Consider the following 18,920-nt stretch of genomic DNA (forward strand, 5'->3'; position numbering starts at 1 on the left):
GATAGCAATATCTTAAATGCCTAATAAGATGTCCTTCTTGTTAAGAAGTGAAGCAAGATTAACCAGATACAAACCAATACTGTTAGGAACTACTGAATTAACATAACATGAGGGTGCATAATGGATTTTCTCCTTTGTCTGAACTGCTCTTTTAAGTCACTCTATCCATTTGGGAACTCTGAAAGTTTATTTACAGCATCATTTCATATTAAATAGACAAATCAGGGAAAAAAAAAAAACCACAGGCATAATATCAAAATATACTTTATTTTGGACTTCAGATCTGATTCAAATGACAAAACAGATCAATGCAATGCAAGGGGGAATTTTTGCAACCAAAATGTTTGACTGGGGAAACAAAGGTGTGGGGACATCTGAGAACACGTGGGACTCAGAGTGAGCAAAACTGAGGTCTAAGCTGTACACCCTCAAACCGACCTCCAGTAGTTTGTTGGGGTTTCTTTTTTTTTCTCTTTTTTGCTTATTTCTTTACTCTTTTTATAGCTACAAAGAAATATGAATTACAAAAGTTTTAAAAGAGTACAAAAAGTCCAGGAGACACAGACGCAGTAAGAATAATGATTAGAAATGACACTGGGGAACTGAAGGTTGCTGTGGGCAGGCAGACGCTGGGGCGATTACAGAGAAGAGCAAACACCCTTCTGTTGTCGTAGGCTGTAATAAATAGTGTTCAGATGTGTTTTTTATCAGTTTTATACAGACCAAATACCACGCCCTTGTTTAAAATTCAAGGTTAAACATCATGTGATGTCCTAAAATATCTTTCTGAGGGAGGAAAAAGAGATTCAGAGTCTCTATCATGGGACAGAGACAGACTTTTGCACTCTTTGGGTCTGTGACTACTTTTTCCCCTCAATGGAAGTTTAACGTCTAAACACTGAGAAAAACCAAAAGCACATTAGTATAGACTGTCCTCATGCATGCAATTACTGTAAATGAACATCAGCATCTCACATGGTAGTGCAGAAAATCCCAAAATGTCGTTTTTACCTTCAAAAGCATTTAAATAATGTCATTCAGATGTTTGTTCAATGTTCTGAGCATCAGACTTGCTTTAAGTTTTGAGTTCTCCAATAAAAAAAACATGCTCAATGTTTAATGTAATGTATTTTTAACTGCCTGGAGTTGCAAGACAAAGTAAATAATCCAGTTATTAAAATGTTTGAAAATAAGCTGATGAGTTTAATTCGAAATACTGCAAACCTAAAGCAAGTCTTTTGTTTTTAATCTGCATGCATGTCAAACGGTCCTCGGCTGCTCAAACGTCTCGACCTGAGGAACAGAATTGTTGGTGTTAATTTTAAGGGGAACTAAATAAATATAGTAGAGTGAACAGATGTATTTCCTGAAGATGTGCGTGCCTGTTCTTTTGTTTTTTATGTTTTGTGGTTAATGTACCTCATTTGGGGGGGAACGGGGTACGAGGGGGATAACAGTTACACCATAGCATAAAAACTAAAACCGAAGAACAAGAAAAAGATTGAAAATAGATTTTTTTTTTTTCATGTCCCCACACTGTTGAAATCACAAAACATCCAGTACCAAAAGACTAAATAACTGTACTTGTGTCAAACGGGGGAAAACATGAGTCCTGGAATCATGCAGCTGTGACGTCAAATCAAATGTGTGAAAGAAAGAGAGGGGGGAAAGAAAATAAAACGCTTGATATGTCTGCATACTGAAACGGAAACTACCAACAAAGATTAAAATCCTTTCGTTTGTTTATTTTGATGAGATTGGTTTTGAAGGACAAATAGTAAAATATCTTCCAAATTTGGTACATACACCAGTCCTCTTGTCTTTCTTCTTCCTCGGCTATATTGTTTGTTTTTTTTCCCCACCTTACAAAAGTCATTTGAATGTCTCTGGTTGGAATCACATCCTCTGCGCTCGGCCCGTGGCGTCAGGGTGCTTGTGTTTGTTTGTCTGTAGTGGCTGGCCATGGTTCACTAGGGGACTGTAGCAGTTTGAGGGTCAGGGACAGTCATTTTGGCTATGTACACATTCATAGTCGGTCCATGGCTTCCAGCAAGTAGCGCTATTTCCGCAGATCTAATACACAAACCTAAAATGAAAACAAAAAATATTACATACATATTAACACATATCCATAACCTTTGCTTGCAGCACAGAGGAAGCTTGTACTTACAGAGCCGTCCGACGCACTTGCTCCTACTTTGTCTCCTGCTGCATTCCAGCAAACTTCAAAAATGCCCCCTGTCCCTCTGTAGCTATGGACTAAAGCACCAGTCTGTGGAAATGACACAGACAAGAGAGTTCTGATCGTGCTGCGGTGTTTGCATCTGCTCTGCATCTGCTGAATCAGAAAAGGTCCAGTCTTACCTGTGTGTTCCAGATGTGGACACACTTGTCGAAAGAGCCGCTGGCTAGATGGCGTCCGTCAGGGCTGAAGGCCACGCTGTACACGGGCTCCTGGTGTTTGGTTAGTGTGTGGATGCAGATGCCTCGATCTACGTCCCAAAGCCGAACAGTGGAGTCAAAGGAAGCACTAGAGTTGTCAGAGAATAACACAATCAGTTTGTGTTCAGGTTATTTATGGCTTTATTTAACAGCACACATTTTTATTGGGGATGCAACGTAAAAGAAACTGGCAAATACCGCTAACCAATCAATGGCAACATGGAAACTTATTAAATTTAAAAATAAACTGTTAAATGCTACAAGTGATAGATATTAATTTTGAGATTTGCTAAAGCTTATATTTAACAGTATTACTTTTTATATGCCAGCAAAGGTAAATCAAAATATAAAAAGTAGAGGAAATGTTTAGACAAAATGTATAAAATTCATATGGAGTTGCACAGACTGGTCGACTTTAATGCTCTGTTATGATGCTTAAGCTTGACGTCGACTAGTTGCTGATCATGGTCTATAGAGGGCACAACAGAATAAGAAGCCTTTGAAGTCCACTTTTACACTGTTTTCAACAGTTAAAATGACAAATAAATGCATACTCTGGGAGCGCTCCACAAGATATGTTTGATTATACCATCTGGATGTTCAAAATTGATCAGGTGAATGCACGTTTTAAACAGCTTAGAGTACAAGTAAGTTAATCGGCGTTCTAAACTAATGCGCTGCTGCATTATAATGCTCGCGTGCAGATTGCGCGCACACAGTAAAATTCGGAAGCGCAGAAATGTATTGTTAACAGTTCTGTGATTTATCAAGCTTAGCAACTGAAAAGTTTAGGATATATTTCTTAGTAACTAAAACCCAGGTGCAATTTACTAGGGGTGGTTAATCTGTCTGATTTCCCGATTCGATTCGATTACGATTATTGAAGTCCCGATTCGATTACAGTCGATTTTCGATTATTAACGATTTTCGATTAGCGATTATTGATTTTCCAGTTCACAACAGTAAATAAAAATACACTAAGTGATTGCAGTATTAAAAAAAGTCAGCTGCTGAATTACATAACTCTTTTATTGAGTAACAACTCAAAGCACTTTCTGTGTCGTGTAGTTATAACTTCAGAATTATTTGTATGTAGCTTATGTTCTGTAGAACACAGAAATGAATACATCACATTGTGTTGTGACTCATCAAGTTGAACCAAACTAGCTTTTAATACAATGTTGGTATGAGCCACCACAGTATTTTACAAATATAAAAAATAACACAAAGTGAAAATAAAGTGGCATTTTGGCGTTAATATTGAAACGACAGTTACCATGGTGAATACACAATACTAACAAGAACTGTTAATGAAACATGGAAACTGCTCCTGGTGAATAGAATGAAAATCATGCCTGCATGCAAATCCTTCTCAGCTAACACATGACGTAGCCTACCAGTAACGTGATTTATTGGTATTTTACTTTTATTTCATGACTTACTAATTTACAACGAACAACGTTGCATGCTCGTAGTTTCCTTTGCACTTTGCACTATACAGTGAAGCGATACACGGCGCGCCCCTCCGCATTTGCGCGTGCAATTGAAGAGTGTGCGCTACGAGTACAGTATAACGGCTGACAGGACAGGAACGTCCGTTTTTCTGAGGTGAAATACTTTTTATTTCAGCGTACACATACGTCACTGCCTGGTAGTTCCTATACTGTGCTGGGTTTTCTGAAGTAGTTGTGATTCGCCTCTCATAACATAACATGCTCTAAATGCACGCAGAGTGGATTTTTTTTTTAATTTTTTTTTTATAAAAAATCGATTTTTGAAAATTTGATAATCGATTCATACTCGTCCATAACATACTCGCGATTAATCAATAATCGATTTTTTTCACCACCCCTACAATTTACACGCAATCTCTCTCTCACACGAATGCGATCATAGAAATGTAATCTTTACTACTTTATCTGTATCTGATTTAGTATCTGTATCCTACTTTATCTGTATCTGATTTAGAACGAGCAGAAATCTGTGAGAAAAATAACAACCCAAAGACAAAAGAACTGATACAAATAAGCTGTTTTGTAGGAGCAATAGCCTTGTGGGCAGCGCTGTCATATGCCGTATCTGTGCGTCTGAGTCTCAGCTCGAGGTTCAAGCTTATTTGTTCATTAATAAAGTCATCAGCGACTACTCAACTCAACTTTAATGACACAAGTCAAGTCAAGTATATTTGTATAGCGCTTTTCACAATACAGATTGTATCAAAGCAGCTTCACAGTATTAAATCAAAATAACACAAGGTTTGTTTCTAGAGAAAAAACGTCTACGTTTGGGTAAGGCTGATCAATAGTATTATTGATTCATTAAATGAAATTAAATATCCCCAACTGAGCAAGCCAAAGGCAACAGTGGCAAGGAACCGAAAAACGCCATCAAGTGACCTAATGGTGACCTAAAACTCCATCAGGTGACCTAATGGAGAAAAAAAAACCTTGGGAGAACCCAGGCTCAGTCGGGGGCCAGTTCTCCTCTGGCGTTTATGAACTAGAGGCCGGATTTAACTGTAAGATTAAAAATATTATATGAATGTCTGGCTGACGAGATGCGTCTTTAATCTAGTTTTAAACTGGGAGAGCGAGTCTGAGCAACGAACAGTATCAGGAAGGCTATTCCAGAGTTTTGGAGCTAAATGTGAAAATGCTCTCCCTCCTTTGGTGGATCTGGATATCCTAGGTATGACCAAAAGCCTCGAATTTAGTGATCTTAAAGAGCGTGATGGATTATAGGGCGATATAAGATCCGTTAAATAGACTGGAGCTAATCCGTTTAGGGCTTTATAAGTCAGTAGCAATACCTTGTAATTAATACGGAACTTTATAGGTAACCAATGTAGTGATGATAAAATCGGTGTTATATGATCATATTTTCTTGATCTAGTAAGAACTCTAGCGGCTGCATTTTGGACTAACTGTAGCTTGTTTATTGAGGATACAGGACAACCAGCTAATAAAGCATTACAGTAATCTAGTCTCGAGGTCATGAATGCATGAACTAACATTTCTGCATCAGAAACTGATAGCATATTACGTAGCTTAGCAATGTTTCTAAGGTGGAAAAAGGCTGTACTTGTAATATATGAAATATGATTATCATAAGACAGGTTGCAGTCTAGTATAACACCCAGGTCTTTTACTGTAGAGGATAAAGTAACAGGACATCCTACTATGTTAAAGTTGTATTGTGAGAGGTTTTGTGGGCGTTTTTTTGAACCGATAAGTAGTACCTCTGTCTTGTCTGGATTTAATAAAAGAAAATTACGCGTCATCCAATCTTTTATATCTTTAACACACTCTGTCAATTTGGATAATTTAGCATTTTCAGCCAGCCGTGATGAAATATATATTTGAGTGTCATCAGCATAAAAATGGAAACTAATTCCATGTTTCCTTATAATATTTCCAAGTGGCATCATATATATTGAGAATAATAGAGGGCCCAACACAGATCCCTGCGGCACTCCATAGTTTACTGAAGTTAGGATCGATTTTTCCCCATTTAAACAGACAAAATGGTAGCGGTCAGATAGGTATGATTTGAACCAGCTTAATGCTTGTCCTTGAACACCAGCATAATTTTGTAGTCGATCTAAGAGTATTGTGTGATCTATAGTATCGAACGCAGCACTAAGATCAAGTAAAACTAGTATTGAGATACAGCCTTGGTCAGAAGCTAAAAGTAAATCATTTGTGATTTTAACGGGCGCAGTTTCAGTGCTATGGTGCGGCCTGAATCCAGACTGAAACTTTTCATAGATGTCATTTTCTTGCAAGAAAGCCCAGTTGAGCGGACACCACTTTTTCTAATATTTTAGACATAAATGGAAGATTTGAAATGGGTCTATAATTTGCTAGATTATGTGGGTCAAATTGTGGTTTCTTAATGAGAGTTTGTATAACTGCTAAATGTTTAAATGTTCTTGGAACATGACCTAAAGATAAAGATGAGTTAATAATATTGAGGAGAGGCTCTTCCACTATAGGTAACACTTCTTTCAGTAGTTTAGTTGGTATAGGATCTAATAAACATGTTGTTGTTTTAGAGTAAGTCATACGTTTTTTTTAACTCTTTTTGTTCTATAGTTGTAAAGCACTGTAATTGTTCTTGCGGGGTGATAATTGAGGCTGAATTATAAGGTGCGATTGAAGATTGAACGTTTACAATTGTGGTTCTGATGCTTTCTATTTTCTCAGTGAAGAAGTCCATGAAATCATTACTACTAAACTGTAAGGGGATATTTTGTTCAGGTGACGTCTGTTTATTTGTTAGTCTAGCCACGGTGTTAAATAAAAACCTTGGATTGTTTTGGTTGCTTTCTATTAGTTTGCGGAGGTGCTCAGCCCTGGCCGCTTTTAGGGCCTTTTTATAATGTGACATACTGTCTTTCCACGCGATTCTAAAGTTCTAAATTAGTTTGTTTCCATTTACGCTCTAAATTACAGGTTTCTCTTTTTAGTCGACTATCTTCTGAAAAGAACTATCTTCTTCACTTGTTTTTTTGATCTGGAGATTCTGTACTCTTTCAGAAGATGTACAACAGTGGATGGATTGATTGTGGGAAAATTCTGTACCATTTGTAAATAGTAGTAGTTATTATCAGAGTAGCAGCTGGTGAATTGGATATTAAAGGATGATGACTATACCTGGCCAGCATTAGATTGGCATTGGGGTTGTTGGTTCCTGGACCTGTGGGGCTCCATTTTATAGTGTAGATTTCTTTGCTGTGAGCTTGCAAATCATGAACACAAGTGTCCTGTTTCATACTCCAGATCTAGGGCATTGGAAGAAGCAATGATTTAGATCACAAGGACAGCATTTGCATTTTCAAAACACCTTATGAAATGTGCACCATGTACTTGCACGATATATTGACATTTTTTTTTTGGAATGAGGCAATACCGTTTATATCGAAACAGTAGTTTGATACGAGCACATCTGAAAAATAGCGGAGGACGCAGTGTGAGCTGCTGCAGTGAAAGTGTAGTACAATTTGTCCTAAACATGACACAAGCTTACATTAAGGTCTTCAAAATGACTGGTAGGATATAGTTAAGTTTAAAGCATCTTGCCCTGTCAGATACTGTTGCAGACTGACAGATAAATACTTGGGCTGTTTAATGCGTTTGAGATGTTTCCTCAGTGCTTAACTTACATTTCACAAGTATATTCTTCATCTGTAAATGTTAGAAAGTCAAACAAATACGTCCATTTCTCTGTCAGGAGAGGACGAGCCTTCTGCAAGTGAATCTCCGATAAAATTCAAGCTTCCGTGAATGAGCGCCAAACAGACGGAGCACAGTAGAATAGTAGCGCAATAATTTTGGCTAAAATATACATATTGCTAAAATATTTGTTGTTGAAGATAATAAATGTGCCGTATGTGGAATTTTAAACCTACAAGTATATTTTTTATGAAATTGACCATTATAATTGGGTAATCAAATTCAGGGTAATATAATTAGTTTGTGCTTTTGTTTTTATTTTCATTTTTAGTTTAGCCTTGGACTAAAGGTTTTTGCCTAAAACAAAAGCATTATTTTTGTTTTTAGACTGTAATGTTACAATGTAGAATGTAATGTGACTTTAACCACCTTTTTTGCACATAATATATTGCATAGCCTACATTACATTCACTATATGTCTTTCCATATTCTTCAATATCAACATTGTTTGTAGGATATCATTAGGCGGGTTGTGAAATAATTTTTTTCTTAAAATACAGATTTTCTTTATCCAAAGAGAAAACCGAGAACCGAGAAGTACCGAGATTTATATCTTATATCGCCATTTAACCAAAAAAGATATTTGTTTGGCCATATCGCCCAGCCCTAACTTGCAGTCATCTTGATTCCACAATATGAAAATACGATTCTGAATTTCTATATAGTGTAGCCAGTGTGGTAAGGGCTTTTACCTTGAGAGTCATATCATCAGAACACGACGCCAGCAGGTTGCCAGTCGGATCCCATTTGATTGCATTAACTTCATTCTGGAGACAGAGAAAAACAGTTTGATATTCATCCCTTTGGCAGACTGAAAGTGTAGGAAACAGTAGGATGAGCAGACAGTTCTTACTGTGTGTCCTTGGAATGTCTTAATGGGTCGGTCCTGGCCCAGTTTGCACACATGGATGCACATGTCTGTGCTACAGGAGGCAAACGTGTTGTTACTCTGCCAGTCCACGTCCAGAGCGGGTGCTGAAGTGAGAGGGAGAAAAGGCCACAGCATAAGAGCATTTTACACAATATTAGTATAATATTATGAATAATAAAGTGGAATCTCTGTGAACCTGAATGAAACGGGAACTGCTGTTTGGCTTCCCCTGTGTGAGCATCCCAAATGATTGTTGTCTGAAGAAAAGGAGGAAATATTAACTCGTCTGTGACAGGGTAGGCTAATATAAACTATTAACTAGTTTAATTATTCACTAGATACTTACATTTTCTGAAAAAAAAAAATATGAGTAGTGGATCTACAGAACTACAATGCTAGTGTCCTAGGTCAGGGATTCCCAAACTTTTTGGTCAGTCGAACCCCTATAATGTTTACATGAAATAACCCCCTAAGATAAAGTGAATATTTCAATAATTTTGCATGTTCATGGTTCTCTGATTTTGGTTTATTACCACAAGACATGCAGGTAAACAAAGTATTTAATCAAATATTTTAGTAACCCCAGTTTGGGAAACCCTGTTCCAGATTTACTATCGTTTTAGGTGTCAGGGTGTTGCTATGCGGTATTGCAGTAGTTTGTAGCATGTTGCTATTGTTCTGAGTGCTTTCTTACTACACTTCACAGACTGTTGTTTCTTTCTCGTACCTTATCAACACCGGCGCTGAGGATAAAGTTTCCTTTTTTGTTCCATTTTAATGCGAAAATTGGACCTTTATGTTGCCCCAGGGTACTGGCCAGATTACCTGTGAATGAACACAGTACTGTCATGACAACTCTCAGAGTGTTTGGCATTATAATGGATATGACAATGCTGATATATTTGGTCTTGGCGGAATAGATCTGCTACGCTGCTGCTGCTGCTGCTGCAGAGAAAGTATAGGAATTTCTACTGCCAATACATACACAACACTCTGCGGTGGGCAAGAAAGACATGATGCTGCTGTACAACATAGCGTACATGAATTACACTTAGCATATCTATACAGGTGGAGCTGGGGAAGGTGGAGGCTTTCTGAAAGCGCGCTGCACTGCTACAGCAAATGCAGATCAAGTATTTGAAGGTGGAGCAGCAAGCTTATTAGCTACTGAAACAGAAGGAACCAATCAGCTGCGCCCTATAGGGAAGGATGTGATTGCAAGCAGATTGTGTTAAGGACCTATCATACTGCGCCACCTAGAGATTCATGACAGAACTCTGTATTTATCAGACTGCTGAATAGACAGAGAGAAAAGCATATTGATACAGAAGGCAAATAACTTTGCTTACCATCTTTAGTCCATATTCTTGCAAAGCCATCATAGGAGCCTGTAGCTAATAGTGTACCTTCACTCTGAAAAACACAAGGTGAAAACGTTAGTCTTCCAATATACACAGAACATAGAGAGTGTTGTCAGAGCTGAACTCACGTTCCAGTCTAACGATGTGACGTCTTTGTTGCTGGGCACATCTTGGCCTCCTTCCCGTATGCAGTGCCTCAGGACGAGCTGTGTAGAGCTACTACTGCTGTTCTCACTCAGATTCCAGATGCGTGCCGTTGAGTCTCCAGACCTGTGGAGAGCCAGAGTATTAAATAACTCTTTGACTTCCCTTTCATCTACAAATGCACCAATCACACTCGTTCTTTCCCAATAACAGATCTGTTGACAGTTTCTAATCTTGATGTTTATATAATGTATTCACACAGTTTGGAATGGATTGGTATTTAAAATATAAACTGCTGCTGCTACAAATTACAATTTATGTTACTAGAGTGCCAAAGTAAACTTTTGGATACTTGTATAGCCTTTCTGGAGCTTGAAAGTGCAGGGTAACGCTATGACTAACCCAGAGTATTGACACATCTGACAGATACCGATCCATTTAAAAAGGTCAGTATTAGCACCGTTACCAATACAGGTACTGGATCATTGCGTTCCTGTTGTGTACTCCGTAAGGATGAATGGATGAAAAAGAGTGATGGAAAGAGACTATATAACTGACCCAGAGGCGAGCAGGTCACTGACGGGGTTCCAGGCGCAGATGAAGACCTCCGACTCGTGACCTCTCAGGACCATGGCTTTATTCTGAGGGATCTCCACATCCACGTCCACCTCCATCATGTCTGCATGGTTATCTGCACATGATATCACATGACGTCTATCATTAAGAGGAAGGATGCAACAGCTCTTTGATTTACAGCCACAGTTTACTGAAAGCTAGAAAATTTGCAATATTATGTAACATTTTCAAAAAACAATCATTGAGAACAATGATAAACATGTAATGTGTTCCAGAATTATTCGGTGACTCACTCGGTAAGGCGTGAGCACCGTTCTCTTCTCCGTTTGCGGTGTTCTCTCCGTTTTTGGGGTTACCCTGCATGTTGGTGCTGGTTGCAGAGGGCGCTGCGGCGGCCTGTTGCTGGGCCAGTTTGTCTCGGTACGCCTGCTGCCGGGTCTGTACCACATCGGGCATCACCGCGTCGATCAATGACAGAGATTCAATTGGCCGCCCGTCGAACAGTGTGCCGTCCTGCGGACAGAAATCAACATGTCAGCCATGCACTCATTTCACGTTAAAGGGATTGTGTGCATCAACCAATATCATTATCTGGGTGAACCTCACAGAAACATCTGCAGGGTGGACTTCAACCCAAATAAACAAATTAGTGCTGTCAGTTAAATGCGTTATTAACGGCGTTAACACAAACCCATTTTAACGGCGTAAATTTTTTTTATTGCGAGATTAACATTCTTTTTGGCCTAGCAAACTTTGTTTGTTTTTTTTCACATGCTGTTGCAACAACTAGTAACGTTAAAAAAACTACAACACCACACCAAATCTGGCTAGACCGGTAACCAAAACAACAGGCACGCCGCACACACTTGTTTGGGCTTGCGAGCTAGCCAAAGAGTAGTAGGCTAACGTTATGTTTTGAGTGGATGGCGAGCGCAAGACGCCGAAATGGATACAACAAGATTCTAAATGGAAAGTTTACTTTTAAAAAGTTGCCAAATGGTTCCATTGACAAGACCAAAGTGATCGGTGTGTTTGTTGTTGTGAACTATGCTATCATCGCAGCACGTCCAGTCTGAAATACCACTTGATGGCCAAGCACACAGCTGATGTGAATTCTCTGATGCGATTATTTGCTCCAAGTGTGAATGACTGCTTCAAGTGAGAATGTTAGTGTGAAATTGAACAATACAGTATATGCCAATGTTGTTTTCAATTTAAAAAAAAAAACATTTGCACAAAGCAAGCCGATCCACTTTTCCATGTTGATACAATGAGAAAAAATACTGGGGACAAAAAGAAATCAAGGGACATTTAGAATAGATAAAAATGTGCGATTAATTGCGAGTTAACTATGAAATTAATGCGATTAATCACGATTAAATATTTTAATCGTTTGACAGCACTAAAAGAAATAAAATAAGAAATTATAATTTTACATTATTAAACTGAAGCCTATTTTTTAGAACCACTGGGACAAAGCATTATACTATATATATATATGCATTTATCAGTATAAAATTTACGTCAATAAAGATAAGCTCTGGACAGTTTTACTCACTATGAATTAATCTAACAGCCTGAAATAAACGTGACGACAGCCACGTTCATGTACAGACGTGTTTACACTTACAGACTTGTTTAATTTTGTAGCACAAGAACATTTACTTGAAATTAAGTGCATGTTGCTAATAAGTGATTTCTGCGTGACTCTGGGAATGAACAGCGGTTTCGTCTGATACACAAACTCACACACGTGACGTGCCGCTCACAGTGTTTTCCACTTCTGCAGTCTTAATATATGAGGACATGAACTTAATATCCAGTGCTGCTTTGAGAGTCACTTAATGAGCTTTTCAAGTTTCATTTGAGAAAAACTACCATCAAATACACACTAAACTGAAACTGAAAGATCTTCACGACAAACTGTCAAAATAAAAGTTATGATAAAACACAGAATCTCAAAAAAATACAATGAAAAACAGATTTTAAGGTAACTTAAAATGTTGCTACTCTGTTAAGTTAAATTATAAACAAACAAGTTTACATTCATTCTCAAGGTCTAACAAATATGTGGAAAGCATTTCCTTCCCCACTTATGGTAAATGAGTATCGTGACAAATATTGATATCATATGATATGGAAAAAAATATTTGGATAATGTTTTTGGCTCAGCCCTAGTGTGTGGGCCTTTTTGAAGTGTTTCCCTATATATAACAAATGTATTATTTTTTGTAAGATTCACTAATCTGCATAATAAATGTAAATCGTAAATATGCAAATGTGGTTGTTAATTAGAAAAAAAAAAAAAGCTCCTTGATTGATCTGTAATATCACCTCATTGATGCTGACTTCAGCCTCCACGTACTGCAGGCCCTTCTGGATGATGGAGATCAGGGCAGCAGGGGGCACTAGGGCTCCGTTGATGTTAGACTGACTGATGTGGCTCTCAATTCCGAATGTGAAGGCCGAGTGGGAAAACCCTGCCAGAGGGAATGATAAACACTTCAGTGTGACGCTTGCTGGATTAACTTTCTCTCCAGCGGAGGGTATCATGTGCACTCCCTTAAACAACGGCCTGACTGTGAACAGTCCTAGTGTTCTACTGTAATCAATGCTGATAACAGCTTGTGTCCCAAAACTCAAAAGTTATCACATTCTTATGTTTACTCGACAGATACGCAAGTGATCTGCAATAAAGAGTAAAAGGAATAGTTCACCAGTATATGAAAAATATATGAATGCTGTTTTTTTGTGTTTTTTTTCACTTAATACACTAGTAGATAATTTATGAAAAAAGAGAAAATTATTCAATTAATGCCATAAATGAGCTGTCATGTGGATTTAAGAGATGCGGACTGTTTCGATTTATACTTTCTTTGTGATGTTTTGGTCCTTTTTGGATCTATTAACAGCCTCCTGGTTATTATTAACTGCCATGATGGCAAGAGCTGTATGAGTTTGTATGTTTGGATACAATTTTGGGATGTTTTGTTTAAGCAGCACTTACCTGACTCCTGCAGGTATCTATACACCAGGAAGTTGACCTCATCGCTGCTAATACTCATCTTCACACCTGCTTACACCATGAGGTCAGCACACAGAGGACACAAGCCTGAGAGAGAAAGGACAAAAACAACATCAGAAAGCCATCTCACAGAATGACACTAAAAATGACAACAGAAGAGGTATGAATATTGCCAGGCTTCCTGCCTTCCACTAAAGAGTATATATAAAAACCCCTCTTTTACAGTGAAATAAGGGGGTAAAAGCTCTCTTTGTCAGCAGGAACCTGAGCGTGTACTATGCTGCCAGAGGTTACCAAGGGCTCCACACTCCTGCATGACTGAATAACAAGTCGCAGTACCTAAAGTAGCCATTACACTGTGGGGGCGCTGCTGCACCAAACCTGCAGAGCAGTAAAAACATCTGCCACTGAAAATGTTTACATGAGGGCTACTACAAAATACCTTTGTTTACTTGAGTTTGACACTTGGATTCATTGTGACTGGCATTACAGAGCTGTCAAGATGTCAGTTTACACTTACAGACGTGTTTAATTTTATAGCACAAGAACATTTGCTTGAAATTAAACCTGACCTAGATTTGACACTCTGAAAATGTTGGTCCTTACACAGTTAAATTGTTCACTTTATTGTGATTTAAAGCAAAGCAAAATTTGCACATTTGATTCTCAAGGACACTGCTCAACTTGCTAAATCATGTAGAGCGTATTATTTGAATAAACCACCCAAAATTGTACATTTAAGCCACAATTTCAAAATGTCCGCTCTGGACACTGGACTTCCTCCAGAAAAGAGCATCACTGAGCACAAACATTTTCAGTTTCACACCGAAACGCTGCGTAACCACAAGCTAATTCTGAAAAGTGACCCATTTCCTCACGACCTCTGCGTCCGCCATTCCATATCACATCCTCATTTATACAGAGAAGTGAAGTGGAAAGTGTTTCCCCGTCGCTCTCCGTTTGCAGTTATAGGATGTGGTTTGCTTGCAAGAGGGATGGTTTTCGTCTCCTCAGGGTTTTTGCTTGTGATCATTTTTGAGCAATGAGGTTTTTGTTCTATTTCTAGACGGTCCCGTCATGTGATGTAACACCTACCTGTTCTCTTCTTAACCGACTACAGCTTGTTTTGGAGACATTTGGCCTGCTGATGAACGCTTAATTAGCTGGCTGAACTTTTCAGAGTCCGCCTGTCTTGCGTTCGTCTCATAAATGATGCAAAAGTATGCAAATAGGAGCATCATCAAAAGCCAGTGTGTCAAAGCCAATCAGATAACAGAGATACTGTAGCATCCAATCAAATCAGGCCAATCGGTGCCACCGAATCGATGCTTTTTATCTCACAGCATAGCCAAATTAAATCCCTGCAACAGTGCAGAGTGCTCATCTATATAATCGAGCTGCCACGTCGATACCAAGGAGGACCGCTACCAATTCAATAAATCAGGCATTTGAACTCCAGGCATTTACAGTCCGCAACATTAGTTCAAGTAAAGAAACCACAGGTGGGGAACTTCCCTCATAGACGTGACACAGAAAGAGCTTTTATTGAAACGGGTCACGGCAAACAGGGATCTCTCCATGAGATAAACCGCCATCTGCGCCTCGTAAAACGCCCTCAGGAATGCAAATATCATGATATGTCCTCTGCCTTGGACGACATTTTGGTGTGCTGGAGGATGCTTAGTGTGTAGAGTAATCTTCATTGTATAATCAAAGGCGGTGTGTTGCGTAACAGTGGAGCGCCAGCACTCAGGGTGAGGGAGTTTGTACTGTGTTATTCAAGGCTGAGAGGGAAGTCTGAGAGGAAACACTATTTAACTGGTTTGGGTGAAAGGTGTAACAGACGGCTATCGCTTTATAGACTGATAACAGGCCACTTTATAGCAATAATGTCAAAGAAGGCCACGCACAAGGGAATTTACAAATCGAAAACGGTTATCAAGTCATTTTCCTGCTGCTCTACAAGTGGCAAATAAGAGAATCTATAACAAAGAAAATAAAAAAAAAGTTTTTTTTTTAAATACTGAATCTTTAAAAAGTCTATTTAATGACTGGAAGCGTCATGTCAAAAATCTATTAAGTCTAAAAATGTCATGTAGTGTAGCCAAGTAAAAATATTTTCTACACATCTTTATTATTTTCTAAAAGTTTTTAAATATATTTTTCAAGATATTATGATTTATTCATTAATAGATTTAGCAACCATTATGGTAAAATATTAAGTCATGTAATTAAATATAAACATTATTATTAACAATAATATTTTTAAATATATTTAAAAACGTAAAAGAAAGTAGTTAAAAAAAAAGTGCGCAACCATCTTATTTACAAAAAAAAATATTTGTCAAGATGAAATTATTAATTCACAAATATTAACATACATAAAGTCCCCGTGAACCTGAAGTTGCAACCGACAATAGATGGAGGGGTTTTATTTTAGTGCATCTCCTCTCCATCCCTCGCTCATAGCAGACTGACGGTTAAGAATATTCAACCCAAGCCATCAAACTGACGTCATGTGTTTTGTGTGTATTAACTTGCACGGATTAAATGTTCACCACAAGACTAGTAATGTGCGCTAACAAAGTAAAAAGTAGGGCTTCCCCCTAATAGACGACTAACTGTAGTCGACTAGAAGAGGCTTCTTAGAAGAGAAAATTGTATTAGTCAGTTAGACGCAGAAAAAAACCTCCACAGGAAGTGGCGAAATCACTGAAATGTCTGCTTTTGATGAACACATTAAAAAAAATGGAAAATAAATATTCTCAGATTATGTAATCCATATGAAATGCATAAGCGTGTTCACTACTGCGGAGATGATGAGCCAGCATCGTCGACTTAATATCTAAAGCCGAAAACATTACCAATAAATTATTAAAAGGTTTAAACAGTCTCCTTCTGTTTTTTTTTTTTTGTTGTTGTTTTTTTCCCACAACACACTCATAATCATTATGTTTTCCTGTGCGCTGTGGCAAGCTTTATGCGTGGGTTTGAGCGCTGATTAGGCTATGAATTTTATATAGGCAATTAAAGGCTCATTATTATGATTTATGGCTTATTAATTTAAATGCTCGACTTGTTGACTAATCGCTTTAATGAACGACTACTAGTCGACTAGAAAAATCTTTAGTCGAGAGCAGTCCAGTACATAGGGTACAATTTTGGTTTCATGACGACTTTAATATGTCAAGCTAATGATGCAAACAGCAATATTTCGACAGTTTTTACACTCTTCTGTAAATCAACATGCAGATGGCTTACTTACAGTCGTCTCATTGAACCAGGAGGAGAAAGTGTTTTAGCACTGAAAATCTACACACTGTAAACTACAGAAGAGGCTGATTACACCTTTCGGTGTGTGTGTGTGTGTGTGTGTGTGTGTTTGGCAGTGGTACGTTGGGCTTTTCACACGACTCCCTTGACAACAGTGAACTTGATCCTCTCAAACCTCTCAGGGCCTCAGGGAACAATGAGAAGCCTGGAGAGTTGTGTTCTTGTGTAACACTGACTGCAAAGAGTGTCTTGAGGAATTTGCATCCAATGGTCAGTGTTCATCTTCCACCAATTAAGCACAAAGGAAAATATCCCAAAAGCCCAAGCATTAAAAATCTGTCTCAAAAGTGTCATGTTTGACCTGTTTTTTAAGCAATATTACAGAGATAAAGAGCTTGGTGGAGTGTAACGTAAATCATTACTCTTAAAATTCAGTCACAATCACTTGAGCCAATGCTGCAATGTCAAACATCTAAAAAATCATTCTAAAATGTCAGCATTTGATACCAAAAATATTAATAATTTAACCATCTCAATATTTTAGCTACCAATATGCTAAAATATTAACACTTTTAACTGTTACATATACACATTGTTGTTATTATTATTATTATTAATGTTTATATTTAATAAAGACATTAATATTAAATCATACTGGTTGTATTGTATAATATTAAAAATTATAATAAATTATTTATTAAATGTTATGTACCATTAACTTATTGTATGTCAATAAGGTAAACACTGTTTCACATTTTATGTAATTTTCACAAAGAAATTATTAAAATGATTGTGAAATAGTTAAACACCAATATAAATATGAAATATTATAGATGTGAACATTAAATTAAATATTAAACATGTAACCAAGTATTGTAGGGGGCAAACATTGCTTCACATTTACAGAACAATTTTCAGAATTAATTAATGAATCAATTTTAAATGCACACCTAGGTACACAATATAACCATTTACATTTTTATACAAATTTTCTAGCCTTGTTATTGTCAAAAATGGCATCTACGCTATCGACTACAGTCTTCCCCTAAAATGTGGAGCTCTCGGCTGTTTGTAAATCAAGGCAAGGTAACAGAAGAGCTCGGAAGCAGACGTGCTACCGCCACCCCACATCCAGACAATTGTGCCATTTTTCTTCCTCTTTTCAAGGCAATTATGTCAACACCATTTTCACCAGACGCTTTTGGAGAAATCAGCACATGGCTCACATCCCTCCGTCAGCATTGAACAATCAGGTCGAGTTCAAAGGCAAAGCAACCCAATCAGTCCGGCAGGAACAATGACCGTTGCCACACGCTAGTGAACGCTGTCACAAGACATTAAGACAGATGCAGGCCTAAACTGCTTGTGATGCAACCAACTCTACGAAGGGCGGGAAATCAAATCAACATGGACCAGGGAGATTAACGCGTCCCCTCACCTGACCTACTTTGAGATCTGGATCCATCAGTGTCTGTCTGAACATGTTGGGGTGGGGGAAATATGACACACCATAAATGGATCTCTTCCTCTTTTGTGTGAAGTGTCTTAGAAGTAGGTCAGTGGATCCCACTTGCTGCGGTCAAACAAGTACACATCCACCGCAGGCCTCGTAGTGCGTTCTGTTAAGGATCTTTTAACCGCTGTCCTGCAAATGACATTGGTCTGCCGTTGTGGATCCTTCAGTTACAGTTACAACGCCACAATGTTTACACTCTTCAGCCTACGGATGGCTTGCATCTAGCTATCTCTGCACATTAAACTGGGAAAGGAGAATGTATTTTAACTTCCAGTCCACCTCCCGTAAAGCGAAAAACCACTGGCACTGTGGGATCATTAAACTTTCTTGTTTCAGTTCCAATAAAGCTGGATCAAAGTCATTCTGCAACTTCTCTGAAAGGACTAAAGACTGCTCATTTCCAGCACTGTTTAAGTAGTAGCATCTGTGAAAGATGATTCTCGTTTACAAGCAACAAAAAACAAGGCAAGTGCTGATT

General features: G+C 38.1%; 1 protein-coding gene across 2 annotated transcripts in view; it reads right to left on the reverse strand.

Annotated features, from left to right (window-relative positions):
* Positions 1 to 248: 248 nt before the first annotated feature.
* The window catches only part of tbl1xr1a (TBL1X/Y related 1a), a 74,185-nt gene continuing 55,513 nt past the window's right edge, over positions 249 to 18,920 (reverse strand). For both annotated transcript variants that reach the window (XM_081357805.1, XM_081357806.1), the window contains 14 exons: positions 13,636 to 13,740; positions 12,963 to 13,108; positions 10,922 to 11,141; positions 10,611 to 10,743; positions 10,037 to 10,178; positions 9,897 to 9,960; positions 9,275 to 9,372; positions 8,744 to 8,804; positions 8,530 to 8,651; positions 8,369 to 8,443; positions 7,098 to 7,225; positions 2,365 to 2,530; positions 2,171 to 2,272; positions 249 to 2,086 (listed from right to left, as the gene is read on the reverse strand). In XM_081357805.1, the coding sequence (XP_081213931.1) occupies positions 2,060 to 2,086; positions 2,171 to 2,272; positions 2,365 to 2,530; positions 7,098 to 7,225; positions 8,369 to 8,443; positions 8,530 to 8,651; positions 8,744 to 8,804; positions 9,275 to 9,372; positions 9,897 to 9,960; positions 10,037 to 10,178; positions 10,611 to 10,743; positions 10,922 to 11,141; positions 12,963 to 13,108; positions 13,636 to 13,693 (1,542 nt within the window). In that variant the 5' untranslated portion in view covers positions 13,694 to 13,740 and the 3' untranslated portion in view covers positions 249 to 2,059. The remainder of the gene's footprint in view (positions 2,087 to 2,170; positions 2,273 to 2,364; positions 2,531 to 7,097; positions 7,226 to 8,368; positions 8,444 to 8,529; positions 8,652 to 8,743; positions 8,805 to 9,274; positions 9,373 to 9,896; positions 9,961 to 10,036; positions 10,179 to 10,610; positions 10,744 to 10,921; positions 11,142 to 12,962; positions 13,109 to 13,635; positions 13,741 to 18,920) is intronic.

Source organism: Scardinius erythrophthalmus (assembly GCF_964197995.2).
Source record: "Scardinius erythrophthalmus genome assembly, chromosome: 25".
NCBI lineage: Eukaryota > Metazoa > Chordata > Actinopteri > Cypriniformes > Leuciscidae > Scardinius > Scardinius erythrophthalmus.